The following is a 26,587-nucleotide window of genomic DNA, read 5'->3' as shown; positions in this document are numbered from 1 at the left end:
TCTCTCTGCACAATGAAGTAATATAAACTTCCTAATTTACAGCTAGTACGCAAGCTAAAAGAGTTTGGGATTTTCAATAGTTGAGAAATTTTGGCTGTGCCAGTGCTACACAACTGGAGGGGGCTTGGTGTATCTTGGGGTCCTGATGCTGTGCCAACTCAGGCTGGGGGTCTGTGGAGACTGAGCATCTGCTCAGAGGAATATCCACACTCATCTCCCTTGGAAACTGCGACAGAAAAAGGCAGGCAAGGGAGAAGATGAAAAGCATATGTGACACTGGTGTAGACTGAGGAGGTCATACTGTTGCAACAGAAACGACCTTATATCCTAAAAAACAATTTTAAAACATATTGAAAACCAGAAAGAGAAAAAGTAATTTGCATTTTAAGACAGTCTAGCAAACACATTCAATTACAATTTGGTCTTTGTACTCTGGGGATTTTAGTGTGTTAGTTAACACATCTTTTTGCTACTGTAAGTAAGGCCTCCAGCTCTGTAAATAGCTGTGTGTAGGTGGGGTATCCATGTCCCAAACACTTTTATATTGCTCATAACAACTGCCCACAATCCCCCAAGAAACAAAGATCCCATACAAAAAAGCAATGCCATGACTATACAAACTGAGGACTGAAACAAGTACCCCACACAAATTCTTCATGCTGTATGTAGCCTTGATTTTCACGTAATCTACAAAAAATTAAGTACAAAATAATGTGCCCAGCTGTTGTGAAGATCAGGATATATCCTGCATATCTTGTGCATTCATTTTGAAAATGCAGTCTCTTATGCTGACTGCATTTTTGTGTATTGTTGGTAACACTCAGTTACTTAGAAAAGGTTTTGCATATAGGGTACTTTTATAATAAGTTTGTTTATTATACCTAGAAAGGAATGATTTTCATGTCTGTAGCTTTCCTGCTGGTTTTTAAACCCAAAATAGCAACACAACTGCATGAAACATAAAAGTAAATGCTCAGCTTGGAAAGGCTGTATTTTTTACTATTTTTTTTCCAGCTGAAACAAACAGAAAATGGTTTACATTGCTAACAAACCCTAGGATGTTAAAATTTCTACAAATACTTATGGTGCTGCTCTGTTACTACCTGAATAATTTGTCTGAGTGAACTGCTGTGTTGTAAAGGAACTGCTCCAAAGCAACTGCTTATGCACACAACATAGAGTGTATCTAGGAAGTGGTCCTCAGAATCAGAATGTAATTTTGGGTTCAATTTTCTTAGCATTATCCTTCTACTCCTCAATAATTACCAAATAGCCATTTAAAAAAAGAAAAAAAATATGGTTGATTTACCTACAAACAAATAAACTTATAAATTGCATTTTAGGAGCACGTGTGAGACGTTCACCCACAAATAGGAAAAGATGGTCAGAAGAGACCTCTGGAGGTCTCCAGCCCAACCTCTCATTCAAGAGTGGGTCTATGGCCAACACTAGATCTGTCTAGCTGGGCCCTGATGACCTCCAAGAATGGAGATTCCACAACTTTTCTGGGTAACCTGCTCCAGCACTGAACTACCCTCCTCCTGAAGGAGTTCTTCCACTGCAAGCCTTCCATGCTGCAACTTCTTGGCCATTGGCCCTTCTTTTGCCCTTCACTACCGCTGAGAACATGGTGCTTCTGATGTTCTAAACATCTCTGAAGTAGTTGCAGGCTGCAATTACATCTTCCTTACCCTTTCTCCTCATCTCTACCACACTGAACAAGTCCAGTTCTCTTAATCTCCCCTTGCAGCTCGTATGACCTACATCCGTAATCAGCTTGGATGTCAGATATGTCCCAGGATTTCACAGCTTGTACTGACACATGGGTTTAGTCCACCTAAAGCACAGAACTTTGTGTCTTCCCTTGTTGAATTACTACAGTTTCTGTTGGCCAAATCTTCAAGTCCTTTGGTACTGAGGCTCCAATGTTCAGCGTTTCAACAACATCCTTCACTTAGTGTTACCTGCAGATTCAGTCAGGGTTTACTCTGTCTCATCATGCAGCTTGTCTTAGAGAGGCTGAAAAGTATCAGTCCCAGTAGATCAGAAATACAAATTTGAGCGAATTATGGTGGAAGAGATGTACAGACTTGACCTTCCAGTACCATTGGAAGAGTTAAAAAATATGGAAAATAGAGTAAAAACAAATGTACTTTACTCAAACTACACTGACACTGCCTTTAGAGGCTTACTGAAAAACTACCAACTATTAAAAAGCAGTGTCTAAATGAAATCTTTTCAGATGGAGATTTTTTTAAAGAAATAAAATGTTTAGTGCCTTTTATCTCTAGCTGTTCTAATGCACTTATTCAAGACAGCTTGGTTATGTTCAACTGTAAAATCCTCTAGGTTTTTTTTTTCCCAGTCTCAGTTAAGAAGTGAAAAGCTAACATCAAAGCATGGACTTAAAATCTGCAGAATAGAAATCAACCAGTGCTTCATCTACTTCAAAGTGTAGCCACCTTTTCTTATCTGTTTATTAAAAATATCTAAATGCAAGGAAACAACAGGCATGAGTGAATTCGATGTACGGTATGTATAGTGGTAAACATGATACAATATTTCAGTTCATTCAGACCACACAATTCTATTATCATTACCCTCAGGTTGCTGTATTGATGCATATTTAAGTATTAGTTTGAAGAATAAACCAGAAAAAACCATAATTCCTTGGTTACTGTGGATGTATGTACAGAGAGCCTGTTGGGTTGTCTTTTTGGCAGTTGCATCTACCTGGGTGCAACATTCTTTAATGCTAAAGTTTATGTTCCTCAAAACCATAACTGAATACTGTTTCATCATTACAGAGAGCCAGTATATCACAGGTACTGCAACTAAATCAAAAGGAGCCTTCTAAGCTAATTAGTTGAAAATCTACTCATGATAATACTGAACGTTACTTCAGTGCACCATTAGGAATATTAAGTCTTCCAAAGTGGCCCTTTCCTTGTTGTTCTGCAACTCAAATGAGTCTTGATACATACAATTAAAACATTTCTGTTCTTTAATGAATTCTGAATAAAACCCCTGAATTGACACAAAATGCATGACAACCTTCAGCATTGACTGACCCTGCTTGTTCTCATTTTCAGTTAGTATCTTATTTGTTAATTGTATGTTGTCCATAGATTGCAAGCTGTTCAGGAGAGCTACAAGATCTAGTAAGCATCAAACAAATACATGGCATTATTCTAATAAACAGTAATACAACACACTGATTGGAACTCTCCATATAAAGACGGAATCCACATGAAAAGTGAAGGTGCCTTGAGAAGAAAATTAGTTTGTTACAACTATGTCTCTGCAGATGAGGAACACACAAGCCCAACGGATAACAGTATTGTCCACCATGGACTTCTGAATAATGGTGCATACAGTCTCTGTTACAGACAGAAAATGATTGTGGAGAACCTAAGATGGGAAAACAGCACAAATGTGTTTTTCAATTGATTGCTGGGAGGAAGGTTTCGATTTCTCCTAGCAAAGGAACAACAATTTTTCTAACTCAGGCAGGGGCCAACAGTGATGGAAAGTGCAGAAAGGCTGATATATTTAAAGAAAAGCAGTTTACCGTAAGAGGGCAGTAGCCGTTTACCCAAAAAATAGCTACATAACTGTGATGTTGGGCAAAAGATTTAACTTTCCCATGTTGCATCTGTAGGAAAGTTACTTAGGCAGATACCATTCTCTTTAAGAAAACCGAATTTGGAAACTTACCTTTTCTACTGCAAATGTTCGAATCACATATTCAGCCAGGAGCTCTGTTTCTATTAGGGTAACTTTAATGTCTTTATATATCTCTGTGTCATCTGGCCAGTATTTGCAGCATTTGACCTTTAAAAAATACAAAAGAAATTATGGTTTATTTATTTTAGAAGGTTCATACTGAATCCATTCTGTATTCTGTGCAATGATTTCTGTTTTAAAATGCAATCATGTGCAAAACCATCACATTTTCTGCATGTGGAAATGGCTTATATTTAAGGAACATTGCCTCTTCTTTTTTTAAGACAGCTTTCAGAGTTGCAGGTGAGATTTGTGTTGTGGTTAGTGAGGTAAGGCAAATACATATGGAGCACAAGGGTTATTTATACCCTGCACTGAGAACCGAGTAACTGTTCCTTTGCTGTGCTTTTCAAGGCAGGGTGTGCCCAGAGGGACAACTACCACCAGAAGGTTTTTTCCCCAACCTCTATCTGGTCATTTGTCTCAAAAATGTCTTCCTACCTCCTAAAATGGAAACATGCTTTTCAGACAGGAAGGATATTCTCTACTGTTAGCAAACTATCTGTTTTCTCAGATTAACTTTCCAAAGGAACTGATGGGAGGTCAAGTGGCAAAACTCAACACTTGAAGTCAAGAGATGAGTTTTATGTCTGAGCTTTAACACCAATTCACTAGATGACCCCAAACATTATGGACGGGATTCATCTCACTAACTCAAACTAAGATGAGTCGGATGAATGCCTTCTAGAGGTGCCGTTATTTTTTTTATTTATGAAGAGTCTAGATGACTGCCTTTGCCTAGGTGTTTGGCTTCTTGAAGGCTAAGGCTAGGTGGAATGAATTTCCCTTTCCCCCATACTGATATCAGCAGGCTTCGGGACCTCCTGTGCGTTCTTGGCAAATTTGTCCTGGGAGATGGAGATACAATTAAGGTGGGTTTTTTTAACTGTATTTCAGATTTTCCAAGCCCTTGTGTGGTCTAGATGGAATGGACTTCAGTGTTTAACATTTTCAAATTTGTGCTATTATTCTCCTATTTTTTTAAGTGGGTGGTTGTGGGGACTGTACATGATGATGTAGATAGCTGACAGACTGAAGAATTTTCTCCTCCTTCCCATTTGTGTGAACAAGGCGATGGGCGGGAGAGCTAACATATTACTTACATATCTCTCTTTTATTCTGCTCTATCATGGTAATAGCTACGCTATCACCACTGCATCTGGCCATCGTCCAGTAGTGCAGTACGTGCTAGGAGTAGCATCTGTTATACATCTGCTGCATGGAATGGTTTCTCTCTTTCACTGAAGGGAAAACTTAAAATGCATCTTTTAATACATGCAAATCTACTGGTTTACTTAAATATACAGTTAAATGGGTTGGGTAAAAAACCCAAACCCTTCAAATATTCAACGGAAAACTGATAGAAAAAAAAATGTCACAAGTGGTAGCGTATTTCTCAAACCTGTTTTCAAGCCAAAATATTTGGATCACTATCGTGTCTAGCCTTGAGCAAAAGGTAAAACTGATGAACGTGTGTATAAGCATACAATGAAAACTGTAATGCATGATTCAGATGATTTATTTATACATACTCCATGTTCAGTATACAAAAGATTTTGCAGGCAAACCTTGTCCTATCAGACTGGAGTACCTTCCTCACAATTTGTATCACCTCAGTGATGTAGCTGATAATCATGTACAAACCCTCTTTACTGTCTGAACAGATGATAGGTCTTGCCACATCAAAGTAGTAACATCAGCTGATACAATAAAGTTTGTTGGGGCAGCGTCAGTAGTTCTGACACTTTTTTCTGACTCTTCAGCATGATAAAATTTAAATCTGAACAGAACTGAGTTGAAGGACTGGAAAAAACCAGCCCCGCATCAGGATCCTCTTCAGAGAAAAAGAGTAGCCTGGTCATAAACCTTGGCTCCCAGCCACAAAATTATAGAAGCATCCTAATAGCTTATTCCTGCTTACACAGCTGATGGAAAGCTCCTAGAGCAGAGCTGAAGTTCAGGTTTTTAATTTACTTCTCTATGCTTGTCTTCAGACCTAGTAACCTTATTAGTATTGGCTAAGAAAAATTCTTTATATTCTTCACAATTCATCCTGTATTAAGCATGGTTTTGGGACAAGTGGCAAACACCAGGTTATACAGTTCCCTTCCACAGCGAGAGGCTTGGGGCTGGGACACCAAACAGACCTTGCAGGGCTCAGCACTCCTGTTCCAGGAGCAAGGGTAGCAAGACTGCTCCCCCCGCCATGTCCACCAGCCAGCTAGCTGACAGAGTGTCAGTGTGGATGAGAAGGTTTCCAGCAGCCAAGAACCAGTCCCAGGGTGCCTAACTGACAGCATCTCTGGCAAATGTGTATTCATCTCCAAAGCATATCTACCAGTTGTAAGCAATGAACAACCATTTCAAAAGCATTAAACATTGCTGCAAGCATTTAAGTACTTGCTGCTGCTATGTATTGTTGCATCTACTTGATATTTAGTCAGATTTTACCTTGTTTGGATGTATTTCCAAAAATCCTCTAATAGAAGCTAAGTGAAAAAATTTGAATGCTCATTGTTTTCTCCGTGTTAAAATCCCTTAGACCAGCAAACGGACCCTCTTATAGTCATTGCTGGGAACTCTCTGAAATGGGGTTTTCCTACCTATGGTTAAGATGATTTTTCAACTCCCCATGCAGAATAAGGCAATTCACACTGCCTCTGGACTGCAGCAGCCCACTGACAACCTCATCTCTGCGGTCAATTCCCTTTTCCTGCCTGCTGACTTATCCTTTCCGTAGCTGGAAGCTGAACCACATGAAGACAGGCCAATGCACGTAGGAAGGGAGCAGCTGCAGTGGTGATCCTAGTCACAGCACTACTGATCAGCACGCCTCTTTGTTGCTAACTTTAGCCTTGTTTCTTTCTGATGGGTGCCTGCCATCCTCAAAACAGCTCTAGTTTAGTAAAATAAACAACCAGGGAAAAAACCGCCAACCCTGGCTGAATTAAATTGCTCAGCCTTGAAGGAAAACATGCGTGTTTCTAACTTGGTAAGTCTAGACAGCCTGGATTATGACTAAGAACTAGGGACATTTAGAAAGACCAATTTAGAAGAGCACACTCCCCATCTTCTTATGCCTTAACTGTTGGATCTGCTTCCACTCCTTTTTTAAACTTTAGTTAAGATGATCCAGTGGAATAATTAGGGAAGCATTGGGGGATGCTGCACAGACGTTACAGCCTTTTGTGCCTCATGCAGCTTGGGCCCGCTGGGGATTTCTTACTCTGCTGCACAGGGGATTTTGGTCATGGAGCAGATTGGAGCTGAGTAGAAGGATCCATGACAACACAATTTCCTGAAAACTCTCCCAAGTGGAATAGGGGCTGTAACAGCCATGGGAACAGTGCCAGAGCCACAGTCAGAGCCACAGACGAACACTAAATGATTCACTCACTGGGAGAGGGAAAAAAAGCCAAATCAAATTGATTTATTATTATTATTATTATTATTTATTAATCCAGGATTCTTTCCTACTTTTGGCTCTTGTTCTGCAGTGCTGCTGCACGTGCTGAGCTCTAGACATGGGAACTCTGTGGCTCCTGATGAGCCAAAAGTTAAGTAAATGCTCAAAGACCAGTCTCCTATCTCCTCCAGGACCTCTCAAATAAATGCAGAGGTGTCTTCAAGACAGGAGTAGATTAAATAGTGTAAATCAAAACCACACTTAGAAATGTTTATTGGATCAGGGCCTTTATTTGTACAAGGAAAGAGAATTGCAAAAAAATAGAATATGGTTTTACTCATCAAATACGAGAAACACTGCTGGTAACATATGTTTGTTCATTTTTTCTTTTTAGCACAGCTTTAGCTACTGTGACTTGATGAATCTCTTTCCCTTTTTTATAAACATTTGATACATGTTTTAGAAAAAACCTACTAACAGAAGGTTTAGCTAAATAATTGATACATGAATCCAGAACTGAATATTAAATGCATTAGTTTTTTCCTCATGCAGTTGCTACCATAACAGTAAATATCCTCCACAACATAAAAACCTAATTTTGAAATCTCATCTGAGCAGAACTATAATTAAGAGTTTGTTCAGATATGCCCCACATTTATATCCCAACAATGTGCCAAAAAATACAGATGTTCATCACAAGATGAGATAAAAGGGTGATTGCCAGAGACATAACAAAAATGCTCTGGTTTAATCTATTCATCCCAAGGTACACTGTCCAATTGTTCCAAACATGTTCATTTTACTATTAATTTTAGAAGTCTGGAGAAGATTATTACCTACTTCCACCCCCTAGCTCCATCCCCCAGCATAACAGTCTAACGTGAGAAACTAAGAATTAAAAATTAAGGTGGAAAGTTGTTGTTGCTGCTTCTAAATATAACAAACAATGTAGGCAGTGGATAGCTAATGAACACAAATTGTGACTTCTGAAGCTGTATATTTAGTCATTTGGCAATGTGACACATCTAGCCAAAGGCAGTATGAAAGCCAGGACAGTAATTCATTTACTTAAGAGGTTTGGAGTAGAAGAACTATTACAGAATTAACATGTGAGCTAGCTGTGAAATATACTTTGTAGTGAGTACAGAACAGTTTAAATAACATCGGTTATTCTAAGTTTATTTCCTTCAATTCTGAAATATTCTTAGCAAAACGGTGATACAACTGGCTATGTACTGCATAGATTGTAATGATGGCAAGTCAGACATAAATTCTAAAGTGAAACCTCTAGGATATACAATGAAATAGGCGACCAAGCTCACTGGTGAAAATTTTAAACAGATTCCACAGATATAACTAGGATGACATCAAATACTTTTATTTTGCTGACTTGAAGTAAAAGGACATCCAATAATTGAAAGTATTTTTATCTAAATACTTTTCAAACAAAAAATGTCCTGTGATTTAAGATCATTTTATATGTTATAAAACAACCTTCGTCAGAAGAGAAAATTCAGTATTTCTTTGTTTCATTTTCTCTGTTTGCTTTTGAGCAAGTCAGTTAATTGATTTGTACCTTATTTTACAGTTTTTTAAAAGAGGTATGGAAGGGTATTGAGAAATAGAACATTTAAGATACTGTTTGGCACTATCAGATGAGTGGGTCTGTATAAACACAGACAGAAGTCTTTATGTGGTTCACAGCTCCCAGAGGGAGAGAGATATCTCCATGAATTTTACCAGCTCAGTCTAACTTCTTCCAGTGATGATTCAGAGCTGATACAACTCTCCACCTTCTGCTGCACTGTGCTGCCCCAGCAGTAATTCTAGGTTGCCTGGTGGGCGCACTCTCATTCAGCTTCTGCCCAGAACAGCTGGCTTTCTGGACACGTCCAGTAGTAGTCGTACACTAATGCTTTCCACCCAAGGGAATGAGTGCATTCCCTTTGTTCTTAAGAATCAGGTATATTGTTAGCAGGCCATCAACCCGGTAGCTTGGGTTAAGATGAAGTTAAGTTGACAGGCCGAACCCATGGGGTGGCCTTCCTTTGGCCATAAAAGAGAATTAGTCTAGAAGAATTGCTTTAGGGTAAGACTAACCCAAGGTAAAGCTGTTGCAGTATTCCTGCCTCCATTGTTAATACCAACAGAAGAATATGGATTGCCTCTATTTCATTGCTTATGTTTTGGCAATTTTGTCTCCCACTGGTCATTAAAAAACTGTAAATTAGTGCACCTTAGCACAGTCCTGGAGGAAAAAAGGCTGAGCACAGAACGCATGACAAGGATGGTCCCATGCCAAGATGAAGGATGGTTACAGGATTAGCTGGAGCTCCTCAAAGCCTGTCTTAATCCCTTACACAACTGTGAAATCATGGGCACATTGCTCAGATCCTGTGCTCCGAGGACCTGACGTGCCTGCATTGAGCAGAACAGCCTGCGCTCTGCATCATGCTTCTGTTCCTAGAGCAAAATATTGTCATTAGTTGAACTACAGAGCAACACCAGGTTAGTGGATTGCCTTCTGTTTCTAAAACCTGTTAATTTTATGTTAGGTTAGAAAGCTCTACAAGTTGCTTTCTGGGTAAGGTAAAACTGTGTTGGTGCCTCCAGGATACTTCCTCCTTCACAGAGAGATTGAGAGATTAATTTCATGAGACTGCTGAGGTGAGGAGACTTCCAGTGATGGAACCATTTCACTAGTGCTGACATTTCAAAGAACTTGAAACCCTCTTTGCAAACTGCACTTATACTTGCATCCCACACCTTGGCAGCACTTCAGCAGCTAGCCCAGGAAGGGGGTCAATGCATTTGTGTATCCTTAAACCTCTTCTATTTATTTCTCAAAGTGAATTATCTCAATTGGATTAGTGAGCATTAAGATATTAATCTCTGTTGATTAACATTCTTTGAAACATGGCTTTTACTGGAAATGAGAAAACATCAAAACACCGAGAGCTTAAACCATTTCTACTTTGAGTGACAGAGGACAGCACTGAATGCTTGTAGGTTGATGTCCTGTTTGATGATGCTAACATTGCCAGTCTGGGGACATCTTTATTAAATGATTGCAAAGCGTCTTCCCTTCTCTTTCCTGAAGAACAACAGCCAATTTTTTTCCCTAAGGGCTCCTCCCCTGCTACGAATAATGGAATAACGCCAACGTGTTATTTCTGGCTAGAAGTCTTGAAAGCTGAAATCTGATTTGATGACTAGAAGGGCTCACTGACTCAAAAGATTTACAATAGTTTTAAATTATGATTGTTTTCTTTTTTCTCATCGATACCCTGTAAAATGCTACTCTATCCAACAAGACATGCTAGAATTACAGTAAAATCAAAAGTATAACAACAAAATATATAATAACATTTATGTACCATAAGCACAGGTACCAGGTTTTCTAGGTAAACATAATTAAACAAAGTAATTTTCCATAGATGGGGAAGGACACTAGTTACAGGTTTTAGAAGCTGAGACTAGAATTACCTAGAGGTAGGGAATGGTTTCACACAGCAACCTTTCTCCCTCTCATTTATAGAATGTGTTTTTTTTCTTTCAGTAGAAAAGTTAAAATGGAATCTTAGTCACCAGTATGCTTAAAAATTATGACACACATCCTAAGAAGCACTAATGCCATATCCTGAACTAATTCCAATGTAGGTAATTTGGCTTATTACATGTAGAGGCTGTTTCAGTGAGATAGAGTGTTCTTCCATTTATACTAAATACAAACGTGTTATTTGTGAGATGTGTTAAAGAGTTACTATGTTTCACCTCTGCAATAGCTCTGTCATGGGTGATCTGGATCTTAAATACAAGTTGAATTTACCTTTGTTTATTAGAGGGTTCTTGCACATGGAAGACTCTCAAAACTTGTAGAATGTGTAAATGCAAGCTTTGTAATAGCTTTGTGTCAAATACTTCCTTTTTTATTCTAATTGGTGGCAACTCCATTGGAAATGTCACACAGTTTTTACGTTGCTGGAATGTCCTATGAAGTTTTTGTTTGGTTTTTTTTGCAATATGTTTTCAGTAAGAAGTCTTTGGACAGGGCTATACTTGGCAGCGTTTCTCAGACATCTAATGTCTGTCTATAACAGAAATGGATCATCAGCTGGATCTGAAGATACGGTTCAACATAAAGACTTCTGGGCTTTGTTTGTTAAGGAAACATATTTGTACCTGTTTCAGAAATGTCTCTTGAACGCTGACCAAGGCTGCATATCCTGAGCATCCAAGGCCCAAACACATGTACATGTGATTGCTTAGGGCTGGTCCTATACAGCCTTTCCTGAGAAGAGCATTTCTTTTCTGACAGATTTTGTCTTTCTTACAACTGGGAATACTTTTTAGCCAGCCAGCATGAAGGAGGTATTTCCTCTGTGCCAGAAGACCATTGCATGGGTCTCCTTGATGTCATGTGGACCCCAATACTCTTTTAACCACGAAAAGTTGGAGCCATCAACATTTTTGCAGCAAGGCAGATAAGATTGCCATGTATGTAACATGTCATCCACAGGTCCAGTAAAACAAGCAAAGGAAAAGTAACCCACCGCTGTGTTCTTTGTTTTTCCCTGTGCAGACACAGACTTACTGACTCCTAGGAAGGAAAAGTCACCCAGGAGGAGTGCGAGATGGCTATCAGGAAAGCACAACACTCCTGAGAGATAAGATGGCAGTGAGAGGCTGTTCTGATAGCGCTAAGGTGTGCCTGCAGGCATAGGGGCTATTTACCACTCTGTGGCTGACCTTCATTCCCCTGTTTCTGTCACATCCATTCTGTTGCAGTCAACCTTGTCTCCTTTCAAAAAAAGGGTCTTTTGTGTACTTATTAACACTATTAGCACTGGCTGTTTTCTAATTCTGGATAATAATTGAGAAACTCTAATTACTGTAATTACTATGCTCCTGGGGTGAGGTTTTATTTTTTATAATTAATTCTAGTGATTTTTTTTGTGTAAATACTTTGTTGTATTAAAACCATGATAGACAAACATGAGTCCTTGCAGCATATTTATATATCAACCACTCCACTGAATTTCATCAGTGTGCTTCACCATTTATTAATCAGATTTATTAAACTTCTTCTGCTTCAAGCAAAAACAAGGAGTGGGAGAGAAAGTGACTACTGACAAATGACAAATGATGTGGCGTGCCAAGTTTGATTCTGCCAACCATACCAGCCCAACAAGAACAAAGATGGAGGTGACAGCTAGATGGCACAATTGAATATATTCTAAATCTTCCCAACATAACTCCTCAAAGAGGAAAGAAATATTTCAATGTGTGCAAATATTGAAGTACTTCAAGAAGCAACCTGAGACTTTGGCCGGTACATACAGACCTTGATCCAATTCCCATTGCTTTCCACAGAAGGATCCAGCTCTGTCTTTTGGAGTCTGTAGTCTAGAGCAGTCTCCTGGAGTAAGCAAGATGTTTTCTTGCTTGTGACTGTTTTCTGATCACCGCTACACTGGTGGAATAAAAAATTTTGTTTCTTCTAGAATAATCCACCAGATTATGCTAAAGCTCTTGGGAAAAGATTTTGCCTGAAATTACATTACTGTCTTCAGTTGCTCTACCACTTAGAAAGATGAGCATGGAGGCCTCTTGCATTAATATAATCCAGAATACATGATTTTGAAATAGTTTGTGGTCACACTGATGAGTTTTTATGAGTCTTGGTTTTGCTTTTTCCTGTTAAGTGTATGGTTTCAAAAATTCTGATTCTTGTACTAAAATGTAGGTATATTATACCATTAATTACTTGTCATTCCCTTTTTGTGAACTTCATTGTGAGTTGAAGGTTGTTGACCCCAGCTTGAAGAAGACAGACTTTTTTTCCAAGGCTGCTTCAAGGGCTGCTTATTTGTTTAGTTTTTTTGTAAAAGTTCTTATGTCAAACTAGGCCAATCTTAACTAAAAAACACTTCAACATCCGTTATCAAAGAACTGTTCATGCAACTCAGCAATGATTTTTCTAAACGACTGCGAGACCTCATTTAGATTTTTAATAAACAGTCACATTCTAATGAGGTCTTCATAAAACCGACTAAATATGTTTAGAAATCATTAGCTTAAATTACCAGTACAAAAGGCTCCTTAGGGAGCCCTGCAGATTTTGTGATAAGACTTCTGGCAGATGGATTAGTATAACAGCACAAGTGAGTTCTGAATTTCCACACAAGCAGTGTAAATGTGAGTGACTGGGTAACAGGCTACTAGATAAAGAGTGAAATATCCCTCAGGTGGGTTCATTAAAGAGAGAAAACAATCAAAACACATTTATGTGCCATTTAAATACCAGGTGCACAGCAGTCTGCAGGTGCCAGAAACACTGACAAGGGTCCCTTGCTGGAACACACAAGAGCTTAAAGGGATGCATGGTTTTGACAAGTGTGCCTCAGATAATGACAGATATTGGCAGATGTACCCGGACCCTGCTGGAGGGTAATGTGGGGACTGAGTCATTTGCAGCAGGTGCTTGCATTAGGGACAGCCTCATGGTGATTCCTCCATCCCCAATTAAAACAGTCCTGATGCATAGTGCTCCAGGGCAAGAAACAAGTTCCTAGCACTGATTTAATGACTATCCAGCCAGTCCTGGTAAACAAATACACATACGCCCCCTCAATGATTAATTCATGAAGCACGTACACTATGTGGCAAACATGTTAAATAGATATTCCTCTTTCCTGAAAATATAAAGGAATTTTCCTCCTTGGCTTACATAATGAGTCAGGAGGGTTAAAAAGTGAAAATAATAAACCTCTATAAATCTTACACTAGCAATAGCAATTGCAATAGAAAACCTCAAGGTTGGGAAGGTTACAAGGTTTGCCCTGCAGGAATGCTACCAAAAGGTCCATTAAAATCATTATTAATCAAGGTGGCACAGAGCTTGTGTTAGGGGTTGCGGGACAGATGGTGTGTTTGTAACATGCCTTCTTGCTGCTGATGGGTCCAGCTCTGGGACTAGGACAGAAGCACCAGCAGAGGAGTGACTGCATTGTTCTGTGGCTCGCATGACCTCATTTCCATTAAAAGCTCATTTTCAATTTCTGCTCTCTGATCTCACCTATGTTGGCCTCCAGAGAAAGGGAGAACAAAGTCATTTCTACCACTGCCAGAAACAACAAAGCTGCAGATCTGTATCCCACTAGGACTCTTGCACCCTGAAGAAATCTTCATGGTGGCACAAACTGTTGCTTGCTGCTAAGGGAAGGTGCTGCATACCTAAACGATGTGAGTTGAGGCTGCCAACACTGGCACCAAGGCTGGCATCTCCCTGGCTGGTACCTGACCGTTCACTCTAACTGATGCTTTCAAATACTGACTTTAGGAAAACAGTACATGGTTTCACACTGTATGCTATTTTTGTTGTTAGACTTATTTATCCATACGCTGAAAACATCCCTTTTTAAATTGTGTGCTTGGGTACCTATGAATGCGTATAAAGCTTTAACAAAGACATTTGCTGGAGAGCTTCCTATTCATACAGATCCATCCATTTTGAACTGATACATGACCATCCAAATATTTCTACCTTCTTGCTTACTCAAGGGACTGAATTTTTAAAGTGGCCACCATGATCCTTTTTTTGCCTCTGCCATTAGTCGTACATGTGTTCCTGCAGCAGGTGTTAACTGCAGTCACAAATCCCATCTTTTATTGTATCTAAGAATAATCCTGGCACCTGATCTGTTGGTAGGCTTAGGCACACAGATATCTAAACAATAGGATTTATATTAACAATTGACAAAGGACATAAGGAAGAATAGATTGAGACTGTAAAACTGGACTTGCTAAAAAGGTGACAAGATCTGATACTTTGATTCACACCACACAAACAGCGCTTGCTCTCCTCATGCAAATGCCACAGGGAAGAGGGGTATCAGCCACTCCAGCAGTGTGAAATTAAAAACATCTCTTAAAACCATGAGGCTCACACCAAGATACATGCACTTCTTATTTCAACACTTCGATTTACAATAATTGCAGTAGTTGCAATAAAAGCAATGCTTTTGTTTTCATATGCCCAGTTCCCAGGCAATTTTTTTGAAAACAACATCCCAAATGGGAACTAAGACACCAGTGCATAGACAAAGCAGTAAATTAAAAGACTCAGTTATTGACAGTTGTGAGAAACAAAGAAAATGGTTCCATTCTGTACATGCTGAAAACAAAATTAGCCATAATGACTTGAGTAGGAAGCATACTTTAGAAGTTATTAAGCAAAGAAAGAAAAGTACACAGTAACTCAAGCTTTCCTTTACTACTTGGCTCCTGAAGAAGACCTTCTGGTCAAGAAATTTAGTGTACAAATGACTAAAGCTATTTTTTTTCTGTTTTATTCCAGAAGGCTTACAGGAAGAAAAACCTAAACAAACCAGGTTGATGTAGACTTATACACTATGAAGAAGGTGCAATTTCACAGTTTAACTACTTTTCTCAGAAATCTGTTTCAGAATTACTCTCCCTCAGCCTCCCTTAATAAAACAAAGATGACACCATACCTTGTTCTGTAACCAATTCCCTGTTTTCCCTTAATAGAAATGGTATGTTTGAGATATACACCAAGATATGGTGCTTTCCCTCTTTGGCAGTCTTTGCAGGCTATGTTGTACAGAATGTAGCTTTATTAGTTACTTTTTCATTGTGCTAATGTTATCAAAGCCAAGCATCCAAGGCATGTTTAAAAATAATTGATAATGAACCTCTTAGTACAGGCAGTCATAAATATTTTATGTGCTCTACTTAGTGCATAAGCATCTTGTTGGTCTGCTATTTAATTTTCAAAAGCAAACACCTTGGAAGTCTTTCATCTTTTTAAGTGCAAAAATCACTTACCCTTCCCACTTCTACGAGATTAGTAACCATGATTATGCTGGCTGTGTTTTCATGCCATACCATTCTCCAAAAGTCATATATTGTCTCCTGCATTGGTCCTGAAACAATAAATCAAGTGAAAGGTTACTATCTGAAAGTCTCATGATTGGAAGCTTGTCTCTGGGGTACTTTGAGAAACCATGACTATACACATATATTCATATCACTATCATCATATTTTTCATTTAGGGTCAATTTCTTTTCTGTCATCCCACCCATCTGCATTTAAATATTTTCCCCCTGAAACAGTGCTCTGAAAGAAAGTTAGTTCTCCAGCATTTAAGTATTTATCTCTGTAATACCCAGAAGTGGAATTATAAAAAATGGATAACATTACTCTTTCTCTTAACAAATAGAATAATAACGTAGAGAAGGTATATTTGGAATGAAATGAGCCTCAGTGGACTATGTGGCCTTTCCTGGTTTCTAATATTTTTCTTAGTATACACTATCATCAAATTACCCCAGCTCCTAAATTGTACTTCCTGAAGTGAGACAGAAGTCAGAGATTTTTTTTGCTGCTGTCTATCACTTTGTAAAATAGCGGGAAAGTGGGGAAAGCAGTACAGAACCCTGGCATGCCATGGCAGCCATGTCCTTTGCAGTGCTTTCCCCAACGTTCTGTGTGCTTTTGTTGATGAATGCACAAGGGCTTCCTCTAGCAGCTACTAAAGCTGGGTACCAGCCCACAGGAAACGTTACAGACATGTAAAATGTTGTGAACCACCACACCACTTTGCACGTGCCTGCTCCTGTTTCTAGCATACATGTCTTTCACATGACATTCAGTGTGCCACCCCAATTTTAAACCACTGCTTTAAAATCACTGAGCCAATAAGAATAAACAAATATAAAATCCTTTCAGGTACTATAAATTTAACATCCATTACTGAACTGCCACACTGCAGTAAGCTATTAGTTGCTTGTTTCGAAGAATGCCTTAAATTAGCTAAAATGGATAATTTATCGGCCAAATGTTCCTCTAGTGAAGAAACCAACACTCTTACCCAAACCACTCTGTAATTCTATGGCTTCATGATTCTGTGATACTATAAGCAAGTCAAAACCAGCGAACTAGGCAAATAGCGTCACAGTTATGACATAACTTACTTAGAACTCCAGTTTAAGAAAAAGGATGGTAATAGTCTAAACCTTCAGATTTTTTTAGATTTATCTTCAGCAATTTCAAAGAATAATTTTCTCATCCATAATTTGCATACACTACTTAAAGAAGTTATGTATTCTCCTCCTTGCCTCCTATGCTTTTAAAAATGCTGCATATACAACTATATATAAACAACTAGTTTCACAGGTTTCCCTATAGTCACTCAACTTGTCTTTTATTTGCCCTGGTAGTTCATATGATAGGAGAAAAACAACAGGAAGCTATGACTGTTAGAACACAAGAAATGTTAGAAGGTCTCTGGCTAGAAGTAACAGCAGAACCTAAAATTACTGATTCGGAAATTACCAGGCTCAAGCTGATGTTGTGGCTGTAAAGCTGGACACCTTTTTTTTCCTTTTAATTTGCGGCAGAGAAAAGGTGATAATTTTGTAGAGATTTCATTCTGAAATATGACCAGATTTAAATCACTCCACCATACAGAAAACTACAATAAGTATTTTAGTTCTACATAAGTGTTCTGGATATGTAATACAGACACGGTCCAAATGCAATTTTGAATGTTGAAGTAAGATAATTAATATACATTACAGAGAAACTTCAGCTTGCTTGTGTTTTAATAATGTAGGATTCAATATAGCTTTTGGGGCAACTGAAGTCACAACAGCATTAGAAAGCTTTTGGGTCAACCTCTCCTACTGGTAAAAGGAAGGAGACTATTCTACTCACTGTAAGAAAATACTGTCTCTGTATAGGTCCTTCCTTCCTCTCAAATCTCAAACAAATACTGGCAAAATTACTATTGCTATCATCTTTGAAGGAGTGTAGCTAAAAACAGGATTTTGGAAAGGCAGCTTTCCACAGAGTAGTGTCCTAGAAAGAGTCTATCTGCAAGTTCATAACACATTATTAAGGTTATTTAAACTTGGTCAAAGACAAAATAACAACACTATTGCTTGTCAAAGAATCCTGATTCACCACCTGGTTTAAAGGAGAAAATGTAAATGGCTTCACTGTCTTCTGTCACCACAGGATTATGTGATGTTTCAAGATTGTTCATCGGAATATGTTCTTGGTAAAGCTGCAGGAAAGGTGAGAAAAGATCCTGTCTATACAGCCCTTTTCTTTTCTCCTTGCCAGAAGCCAGAATCATGGAAGAACTGAGGGGCAAGGTAGTGAGTTTCTTTCTGTGTTATTTCAGCTTTCTTTCCTACAGATTCACTTGAGATACAAGATGGTTGGGCCCTACTTTGTAACACTCATTCCTTTTTGACAGTTCTGGGATAACCTGCAACAATTTATTCCTGATTTTTTTTTTCTACAGACAATTTGTCTCATGATTTAAAGATTCCTAGATTTCAGATCCCGAGATCACAAATTACAACTGGGGAGAGATACTAAACACTGATTTCTTCCTAAAGATTTTGAATTTGTCATTCTTTATAAAGAAAAAAAAGATAATAAATGATGAGAAAAAATAATCTTTAGAAAAGGTAAGAGCATTTTTCAGGCAAGAGAAAATGGTGAGCTGTGAGAAGTCTTTCAAGGTTGATTCCAAATGTTCTAGAAGAAATGTCCCATTCTAAAGTGCTGAGTACACTCCTCTCAATCGTACTATCCAAATGATAAGACAATCATAATTAAAAGTCCTTGACAGGATTTCCTGCTCTCCTCAAGTATTCTCAAGTGTTTTCATGATTTTCCTCTCTAATTCTAACATGTAGCCTCCAAATGTCTTTCATGTTCCGGACACTGAAAGCAAAAAACCCCAAACACCTGAAAATCTACCTTAAAGTCTCAGAAAGTAATGCTTTTCTACCCCATTTTGCTTTTCTTCCTGACATTTTTCAAATTATTTTCTGACATATGAATAAATTATTACTTGTCTCCAGCCAGAATTGAAAAGCATTAGAGGCTAGGTAGGGTTGGAGGATTTATTGTCATGAAGAGCTGAACAATTTGATTCCAGACACTCATGGCAGGGAGAGAAAAAGCCTATAATTGTTCTAAGCATCAACTTAACAGATGTGTGCACAATAGGCAGGAAGGTTATTCTCAGCAGTTGTCCCCTTGTGGGAGGAGAAGGTCTGTGCTGCCGAGAACAGCAGAGAGAAGTGCAAGAGAAGGTACTGTGCTGCCGAACAGTAAGCCTGCAGCGTACCCCATTAGCTACACAATATGGTAGTTGGTATCAAAGATTTCTGCTGTGAAAAGAAGAAATCAACAACATACTGCAAGCAGAAGATGAAAAGCAAAGGAAAATAAGAAAAAGAAATCAACCATTCAATCCCCAATCTAATTAAATGCATTATTGAAAAAAACTCAACAAAACTGTTCAGTTGTATATACCACAAGCATTAGTTGTATTACCAGTAGTTGTTAGCTGCTGCCCTGGCAATGCAAGCATCCTAGGAAATGGAAAATCACACAGCTTTTAAGAATGGTTTAAACTCTTAAGAAGGTGCTTCTGTACACAGAGCTTTCTAGAGCCTCTATTTCTGCTTGTTATTGTGAGACCCAGTTCTAACAACTGGTATTGCTGCTGGGGTATGTGATCAATTCAAACGTGACAAACTGGCCCAGAACACAGGAAAAAGTATTCAGAAGCAGGAAAGAAAGCAAACACACAAAGAAACAAGTAAAACCAGAATCTTGCAATGTCTCCAGCACTTACTCAGATGGGACTTCTAAATCTGTGGCTCATTTTTCAATTTCTAGAAAAGCAAGCAGGCTAAACAAGGAACAAACAGCTTCTAAAACTGTATAGTTTTTCTAGTATAGAATGTCAAATCCACAAGCTAATGTTTGCTCCACCCGAGACCAAATTCAATGATGACATCAAAGCCAAAAACGTGCAGAAAATGAACAGAAACCCTTCAGTTCCAAAGGCTCCCTGGGGACAGTGCACGGGCAGTGTCAGCCGTTAGCATGTGCTGATAGAGGCAGCTGACAAGATGCAAGAATTGTATCTGCAGCAGTTAAATTCCATCTGGAAAAGAGAGCAATAAAACTCCTTCCAGCAAGTAGACATATCCACCCCGTGTAAGGAGGTAGTTATAAAATGGTCCCCTCACCTGCTTCTAGTAGCAATGATAACTGTCTTCACTTTTTGCTGAAGCAAAACCTGCATAAAGGGAGCTGCATTTTAGTCCTCATTCTTCACGATGTACGATCCCTTTGAAATGAGCTTGAGATATAGCAAATGTTTTCTTATTACCATAGATGGCTGCATGGCAAAAAAAAAAAAAGTGCCAAAAAGCAATGAAACCCTTTGCAACTATGCTGTCAAAAAAACCCAAACCCATTACACATGAAAGCATAAAACCAGAGATTAAAAAAAAAAAAAAATACTAGGAGAACAGATTACAAGATAATAGACTAAAAAGTCCAAGAATTCTCCTTTTCCTAATCAACCTCTTAAATGGGTCAGACTAGCTGTTAGTAGGATATCTTACAGAGAATTTCACAGAAGGAAACAAAATTATAGGGTTACTAATGCTTTGCCAGTCCGGTGATCTGATAATTTATAAGTGCATGTTATTCGCTCTTTTAACCATGCTAGAATTCAGAGGTAAGAACAAAACACCTTTTCAGAAGTTATGTAAAAAACTGCAGTTAAATGTTACTTTAAACTATAAATATCACTGATTGCAGCAAGGGAACATCTCCCTTAACTGAAACACATTTTTTCCCTACTCAATAAGGCAATGTGCCCAAGATTTTATCAACAGGAATCTGAAGACGCATCATTATGTGATCAGGTTTTCATGAGTGTCCAGTTCTGCCAGCCTCCCAGTTACCTCATGGGAAGCATCAGTGGTCAGCAGCTCTGCAGACCTGGGCACCTCTGTGTCACCAGGTGTAGACTAAGGAGTGTAAGATTAGGTTCCACTTTTTCATAAACTAAACTAAACTAAACTAAAATGTCTTAATCTTTCTATATAAAATAGCATACTATAAAGAAAAGTGCCAGATCCCAGCTGTGCTGATTTAGTCAACTAGCAAGATAAACTGCTAGTTCAGTATTTCTTTGTAATTGAGTTGCCACTGCCACGCAGCAGCACCGCTGTAGGCTGCTCATCTTTGCCCTCCCCAAACGAGCTGGTTTTTGAAAGGAAGATACTTTGAAGATCTGGTCAGTTGCTGATAATCTGATTTGTCAAGTGCAGTCTTTACTATATAGTTGTTGAATATCTATGGTAGCATGCATTTAACTTTCACTCACCCTTCCAGGAGTTCTTAAGGGTTTAGTACCTCTGTGGAGGCCAGCGAAGTCCATAACAAAGCTCTGCTATAAAAACTGCAAAACCTCAGGCAGTGATCATGCAGTTTTTCTGCAATAACTTCTCTCAAAAAAAGGTTTAAACATCCATTTTCTACCATAACACATACACTTAAATTGACTTTAAAGGCTTACATGAGAGTGAATAATTTTTAGGTCTGAGATAAAATTGTGGTCAAGATATCTCTAAACCATATGGGCCCACCCCTCACTCATAGCTATCAAAATGGAGACAGATAGGTATTTTGTATTTTAAGGTGTCAAGAAAATAAGGATGAAAAAGAATCAGGTCATATAACCTGGATGCTTCTAATGCTTTAATGAAAGTCCTCCCAAATCTGTTCCAGAAACTAAAACAGCATGGAGGGTAAAACGTACTCCTCTGCCAGCCATCTATTCACTTTCACTGAAGTCTCCTATAGGCCTATCACTGTAAGAATGAGCACACTAGAAGGCAACAAATCTTTGTACTGGAAAAACTTGGCCATAGATGCTTTAGTGTTATTTATTAATTGCTGGTTTCTAGCTGCCATACTTCAGTATTTATTATTTGTCACTTCTGCATATCCTAGCCACAGCCGTTTTGTGCACTAAAGAATTTCAATGCAATTAAACAAAACCCCTGCAATGAGCTGAAAAAACACATTCTCACTTCTGCCATTTAATTTCATTGACTTATAGTGTTGACTGTGATGGCATTTGAAAAGCACTTTCTAAATTTAGCCTTACAAATATTAACTATTGTGTAATCTCCAGCAGGGCTATGTTGTAATTATATAGCTATGCTGGCTTTCTTGATAAAACTTCCTTGCAAATCATTCTTGCCTTGGAAAAATACAAATAAACAAAGCTGTGGATGAACTTCCAATGAGATTGGTTCCCTGTAAGTATGTTAAGCCAGCAGGCAGCCCAAGCAAAGATGCCTGAAGCTATGGCTACTCTTATGTAAGGTATGGAATAAAGCTCCCCCTCAGTTTTAAACCTTATATTAACTGATTCCTCCACGGTAGTAGATTCAGAGATGGCACAGAGAGGAGCCACTTGTTTGAAGAGGCCGTAATTAACTCATAGTTAGGTAAGAAAGAATATCCTTTTGTAAGAAAGAATTCTACCAGAATTCAATTCACAAACAAATAAAAAACGTCCAGTTTCTTCTAATGCTAGTTTTAACCCAGGCTTCAGATATGCTGTGCATATCAAAGATAATGCAGGATCTATATTTGAGTTGTAGCCAGTCCACCATTTCTTTTTTTGGCCTTTTGCAACAATACCACCTTACAACGCAAAAAAAGAAAACAGTGTACAGCAACACTATCCCACAGTTAGTCACCTCAGCTACACTCAAGTGGGTTAATCAGGACTGAGCTATGAATTTAAAATGCATTTTTCATTATTTCCTCACCTTAGATGGATTGTCAATAAGAAACAGATCTGACTGAATCTTGTTAGCTTGACATTTCAGGAAAATGTTGCTTATAAAGTAAGCTGAAATGCTTTATTGGGACAAATCCAGCCAAGTGCAGCTACTGGTAACATAGAGGCTTTCTGCTGTATCCTTTTCTCAGGAAAAACACAGCTTTCTCTCATTATCAGCCAAGGGATAACACAGTGAATAGTAATTGGCTGATTTTCAAGCACAAACTAAATCCTACCTGTTTCGGACTAGCCAGTCAGCAAGCCCTGCTGACTGTCACAAAATGAAATTTTCAAAGTGCTTTCAAGTCCCATTAGCTTTCAACAAGGCTTAGATTACTAAGTGACGGAGGTGCATGTAGAATTTTTATCTATGGCTCCCATGAGACTGACCAGTGCTTTGGCTGGCTTTCTACACCACCTCCTCCTATATTTAGAGGAGGCAGCACTAGACCTTTTGCAGCATGAAAGAGATTGACCTGTAAATTTTCCATCTCTTTCCAAATGTAAAAAGAACATAAAATCATTTGGCCTGTAACATGCCGTTCACAATGTACACTAATGATGAGCTACAGTCCTATTGCTTTATGAAATATATGCAAGCATTTTACAGCTAGCTAAAATTAAAAACCCCTAAACCCTGCATTCTAAAATCCCAGTTTAATATAGAGATACTTAAAAAATATATCCTTTGAGTAATGACAAAACTGATTATTCCAGAGAATTTTTTCATTAAAATTGTTCATTTCACAAAACTAGATAATCAGTTTGAAAATACTATTTTATGTGTGTATATACACATACACATAAACTATTGGCTACAGCTGGATCATTTCTGTTGCTGGCATTTCCTCCGACCCCATTCTGCAGTGTTTCTGTGGGTAGTCAGAAATTTTTATGGGGATGTGGTATTTATTCTCTGGAATATCATATGGCATTTTCTTTTCCTTATTGATACAGATCTACCTAGGCTGCAACAGTGCACATCTCTATACATTATTTGTCTGTATTATGATACCATCTAGAAATTCCAGTCCGGGACTGGACCTCCACTGTAGTGGGAGCTGCATTACGTATTAAATGCCCATGAATACACAAAAGGTGTTCATGTCCCTTACAGTCACCATCCCAACATACCTTGAGAGACAACAGGGAGCAAGGCAGGGTTCGAATGAACTGAACAGGCTTGGTACGACATACAGCAGCCACAATATGCCAGCTCCCTAGCCGTTTCTGAGTAATCTTAACCTGTTCCTGCTCCGCGTTAGTATTTCCACCATGTTCAGAAACAAGTCATTGCTGCACTTAAATATTTTTAAGCCTGAAACCAAACTTTGTGCACTCTTGGCAGGTGTTATTTAAGACATTTTTATAACTCTACAGCTAATGTTACTAGCTAACTTTCCGTCTAATAAAACGTTACACACTTATTGATTGACATTTCTCCACAGCTAAATTTCCAATACTAGCTCAGTTTGTTCTGTATCAACAAAATAAAATGAAAATGTCATCTAATTTCTCAAGGAATAAATAGCACATTCCATAACATCTTTTGACTAGACACAGAAGTACTGCAGACTGGGAACAGAGGAACTGGCAGCAACGGAAACGGTCCAGATTTCTCCAGTTAGCCTGAGATCAGGCAAAGCTGACTGCAATAAAAGCTGTGTACATAGTACTACTGGCCATGCATGTACTGTTATGATCCATGATTCTATGATTATGCCATTCAAGAAAGCTGCTTTTTCTGATCTTAACTGCAGGAAATTAAAAAGCCCAAGAAAACATTGTAGTTCATCCAGTATAACTGGTGAACTTCTTTCGTATAATATATGTGACACACAGTGGGAATGTTAAGTAGTCTGTTCCTCTCATTAACATTTTCTCAGGCTGGATAAATCAGTAGCTTCCAAATTTTGCAGTTATGTGGCACTCCTGGGGGTTAGGGATACCCCCGTGAGGGTTATATGGGACACCGGCATAAGGCCAGAGTCTTGACGTCTGCCTTACGCAGCTTTTAAGAGAGCACTGCTAGGCAGCGTCTTGCAGGGAGTCTGTTTCAGTTTCTTCTGCTCTGGAACAGGAATACTTTGAATAACTGTAATTAGAGGCCTTGAAGTATTTTCCAGTGGAGTGCACTGGTTACAGAGAAACAGAGTTGGTCTCACTCGCACATGGACCCTCCTTCTCTCCATGTCCCACAAACTTTTTAATGGTTTAATTACAGCCAAGCACGTCAGAAGAACGATAGGTGACTCATCTCGTAAACTGAGAGATAGGTCCAAATTGATTCAGATCAAAGAGCAACATGAGGTATTGGCTCTCCATCTGAGCTCACAGCTCTGACTGAAGTCTTATTCCAGGAGCCTTGAGCCCATGATTTGAACCTGGACTATCTTTGTGAAAGCAGTCCGACAGAAAGTTTCAGTTTAGCTGAATCAATGTTTTCCAGTAAGAAAGCCGTTTAGTTTCTGATTTGTGCATTTTTCTCAATATGGGTGATTTGCATTATGGAAATATGAATACCTATTAATCACTCATTCTAAACAGCCCATCTGAACTTGGGAAGATTAACAAATATGGCATTTATTTTGTAAAAAACATGCTGTCTGTAACATTTCCAACACAAAAATCTTAGGTAATTTACTTGTTGGACTGGGTTCTTCATATCAGGTTGCAATGCAGAATCAATTTTGATGATGAATGAGAAGTTTTAGATCATTTTATCCCCTTCAGTAGACAGTTCCTTAGGGAATGGACGAAAGAACCTAATTAGTCTTTCCCATTTCTACTTTCTATTTTCATGTTGAGTCAATCATAAGCATCAGGATGTAGTAAAATCATCACTATTCTCCAGCTCAAAAATATGAGTTCATTTTGGCTACTTGTTTCTTTTATTTTTCCCCAAGGACCTTATTGTGAAGGAAAGCTGCTCATGCGTGTGAGTAAGATATTCAGCTGCTGTATTTTTTAAACTTGTGCTGGGAGTTTAAGTGCATTATCATGAACACTTTACTCAGATGAACAAACAAGATAATTTAGTCTACATTAAAGCATAAGTAAAAATGCTAGAACAACCAAATTTATTATCCTGATAGGTATCTAATGAGCGAGATATATCACTCACAATATATTTTTTTTTATTTAAGACTGAAGAACTTTGGTACATTCATTTCTTCCTCTGTCATAGAAATAGTCAGAATCAAACAAGTATTAGCCAGATCAAGATACATGTGAAGGTCATTAACAAATAAATGTGTATTGGATGTTTTTCCTTTTAACTTCTAGATAATCACGATAAAAATAAAATCTACATGACAAGAAATTCTCTCAGCAGCATCATTTATTATTTTTGTGAGCACATTGCTTATTTTCACCACTTCAAGTAGGAAAGGGCAACACTAACCTTTTAATTCTATTTTTTATTATATTTTATGGAGTCTGCAGTATTTGATGTACACTGTAAACAAGGAAAGCCATTCTAACATGCAGCATGTATTTGTGCTTAGTACAGACACAATAACATGAGCATACTTGCAACAGAATGAGATTTAGCAGCAGCAGAGGGAATCTCCACAAAGTCTACATCTGAATATGCAACTGCACGGAAGAATACAGATGGATAGGGAAAGAAATTAATCCAATAAGCCTATATCTTTCTTTTTTTCAAAGGCAATGCTTCAAAATC

General features: G+C 38.4%; 1 protein-coding gene across 8 annotated transcripts in view; it reads right to left on the bottom strand.

The window, feature by feature from the left end:
• PTPRM (protein tyrosine phosphatase receptor type M) overlaps window positions 1–26,587 on the bottom strand; it is a 480,832-nt gene that overhangs the window by 18,592 nt on the left and 435,653 nt on the right. For all 8 annotated transcript variants that reach the window (XM_080378965.1, XM_080378966.1, XM_080378970.1 and 5 more), the window contains 2 exons: window positions 16,043–16,140; window positions 3,718–3,834 (listed from right to left, as the gene is read on the bottom strand). In XM_080378965.1, the coding sequence (XP_080235091.1) occupies window positions 3,718–3,834; window positions 16,043–16,140 (215 nt within the window). The remainder of the gene's footprint in view (window positions 1–3,717; window positions 3,835–16,042; window positions 16,141–26,587) is intronic.

This window comes from Falco punctatus (genome assembly GCF_963210335.1).
Source record: "Falco punctatus genome assembly, chromosome: 3".
In the NCBI taxonomy this organism is placed as follows: Eukaryota; Metazoa; Chordata; class Aves; order Falconiformes; family Falconidae; genus Falco; species Falco punctatus.
This window is presented reverse-complemented; position numbering and strand designations above follow the sequence as displayed.